The sequence below is a fragment of the Benincasa hispida genome, chromosome 5, assembly GCF_027475165.1.
Source record: "Benincasa hispida cultivar pf3 chromosome 5, pf3_genome.v1.1, whole genome shotgun sequence".
Lineage (NCBI taxonomy): Eukaryota > Viridiplantae > Streptophyta > Magnoliopsida > Cucurbitales > Cucurbitaceae > Benincasa > Benincasa hispida.
The window spans coordinates 889,500-890,419 of record NC_143482.1 but is presented as its reverse complement, the minus strand read 5'-3'; the positions used below and the strand labels follow the sequence as shown (position 1 = coordinate 890,419).

The 920-nt window shown below is 45.3% G+C and overlaps 1 protein-coding gene across 1 annotated transcript in view; it reads right to left on the bottom strand.

Annotated features, from left to right (window-relative positions):
* Positions 1-681: 681 nt before the first annotated feature.
* LOC150035826 (uncharacterized) overlaps positions 682-920 on the bottom strand; it is a 2,020-nt gene continuing 1,781 nt past the window's right edge. Inside the window, exon 3 of the mRNA XM_090313953.1 lies at positions 682-918. Coding sequence (XP_090170079.1) covers positions 682-918 — 237 coding nt within the window. The remainder of the gene's footprint in view (positions 919-920) is intronic.

Below are 920 nucleotides of genomic sequence, written 5' to 3'. Positions count from 1 at the left end.
TAATCTTCCACCTTAGATTTAGAGTTAGGGTCTTACATGACGTTAGCAGATTTCCTCCCGAAGAACTTCTGTAATTGGAGTTCAGAGGAGATGCCAGAGGCTGGTACATGTCATGCTGTCAGTACCATGGAAGAAAAAGATACCATTCCAGGCCCATTAAAGTCGATAGGAGAACATCGACCTCGATGTTGTAACTATCATTATTGTTGAACTCATTGCATATGTTTACTGTGGGCTTAGACGTTGATACCCGTGCCTACTTCACCGGTCGCTTTGTTTGGGATGAACTCGCAAAGACTCGACCCGGGGACTTCCCTCGTAGAGTGGCGTCTTTTATAAGACTCGACTTTCCTTGAGAAGTGGAACTCAAAGGGAACTAAAAAAAAAGAGTTTTAGCTCATCGACTTTCTTTTAGACTAGCCGTGAACGCTAGAATGATCAAATGAAACTTCAGAACACCTGGATCAAGTCCAAGTAAATGAGCCCTCTTTAGGACCGGATCTTTACACTTCGCGACCCTCTCCGAGTATGTGCTTAGTGCAAGGCCTCTACCCCAAGTATGGAAATGTGCTAAACTCGAGACTTTCTAAGACTGAACTTTGGTTTCCCATCTTTTGCTATGAGTCCCGCATGAAAAGGGTCTCCACTCTCCTCGTGTGATTCCTTTACCCATCGTAGTTCTCAATCATTTCGTGGCACCGGGCGTGGCTGCTCGAACCAAACCAAGAACGAAAACGGATTCGATTCACTCCCCATTTCTTCAAAAGAACTTCCGACAACACAGGTTACGCCTTTAAGCACTCCAACATCAAAGGGTTCGTCACCATTCAACATAGACGACCTGCTTTCACTCCCGTGAGAAGCTAAGACGACCTTCATCGAAGCACTGTTAGAATCCAATGCATTTGGTGCATCGACCT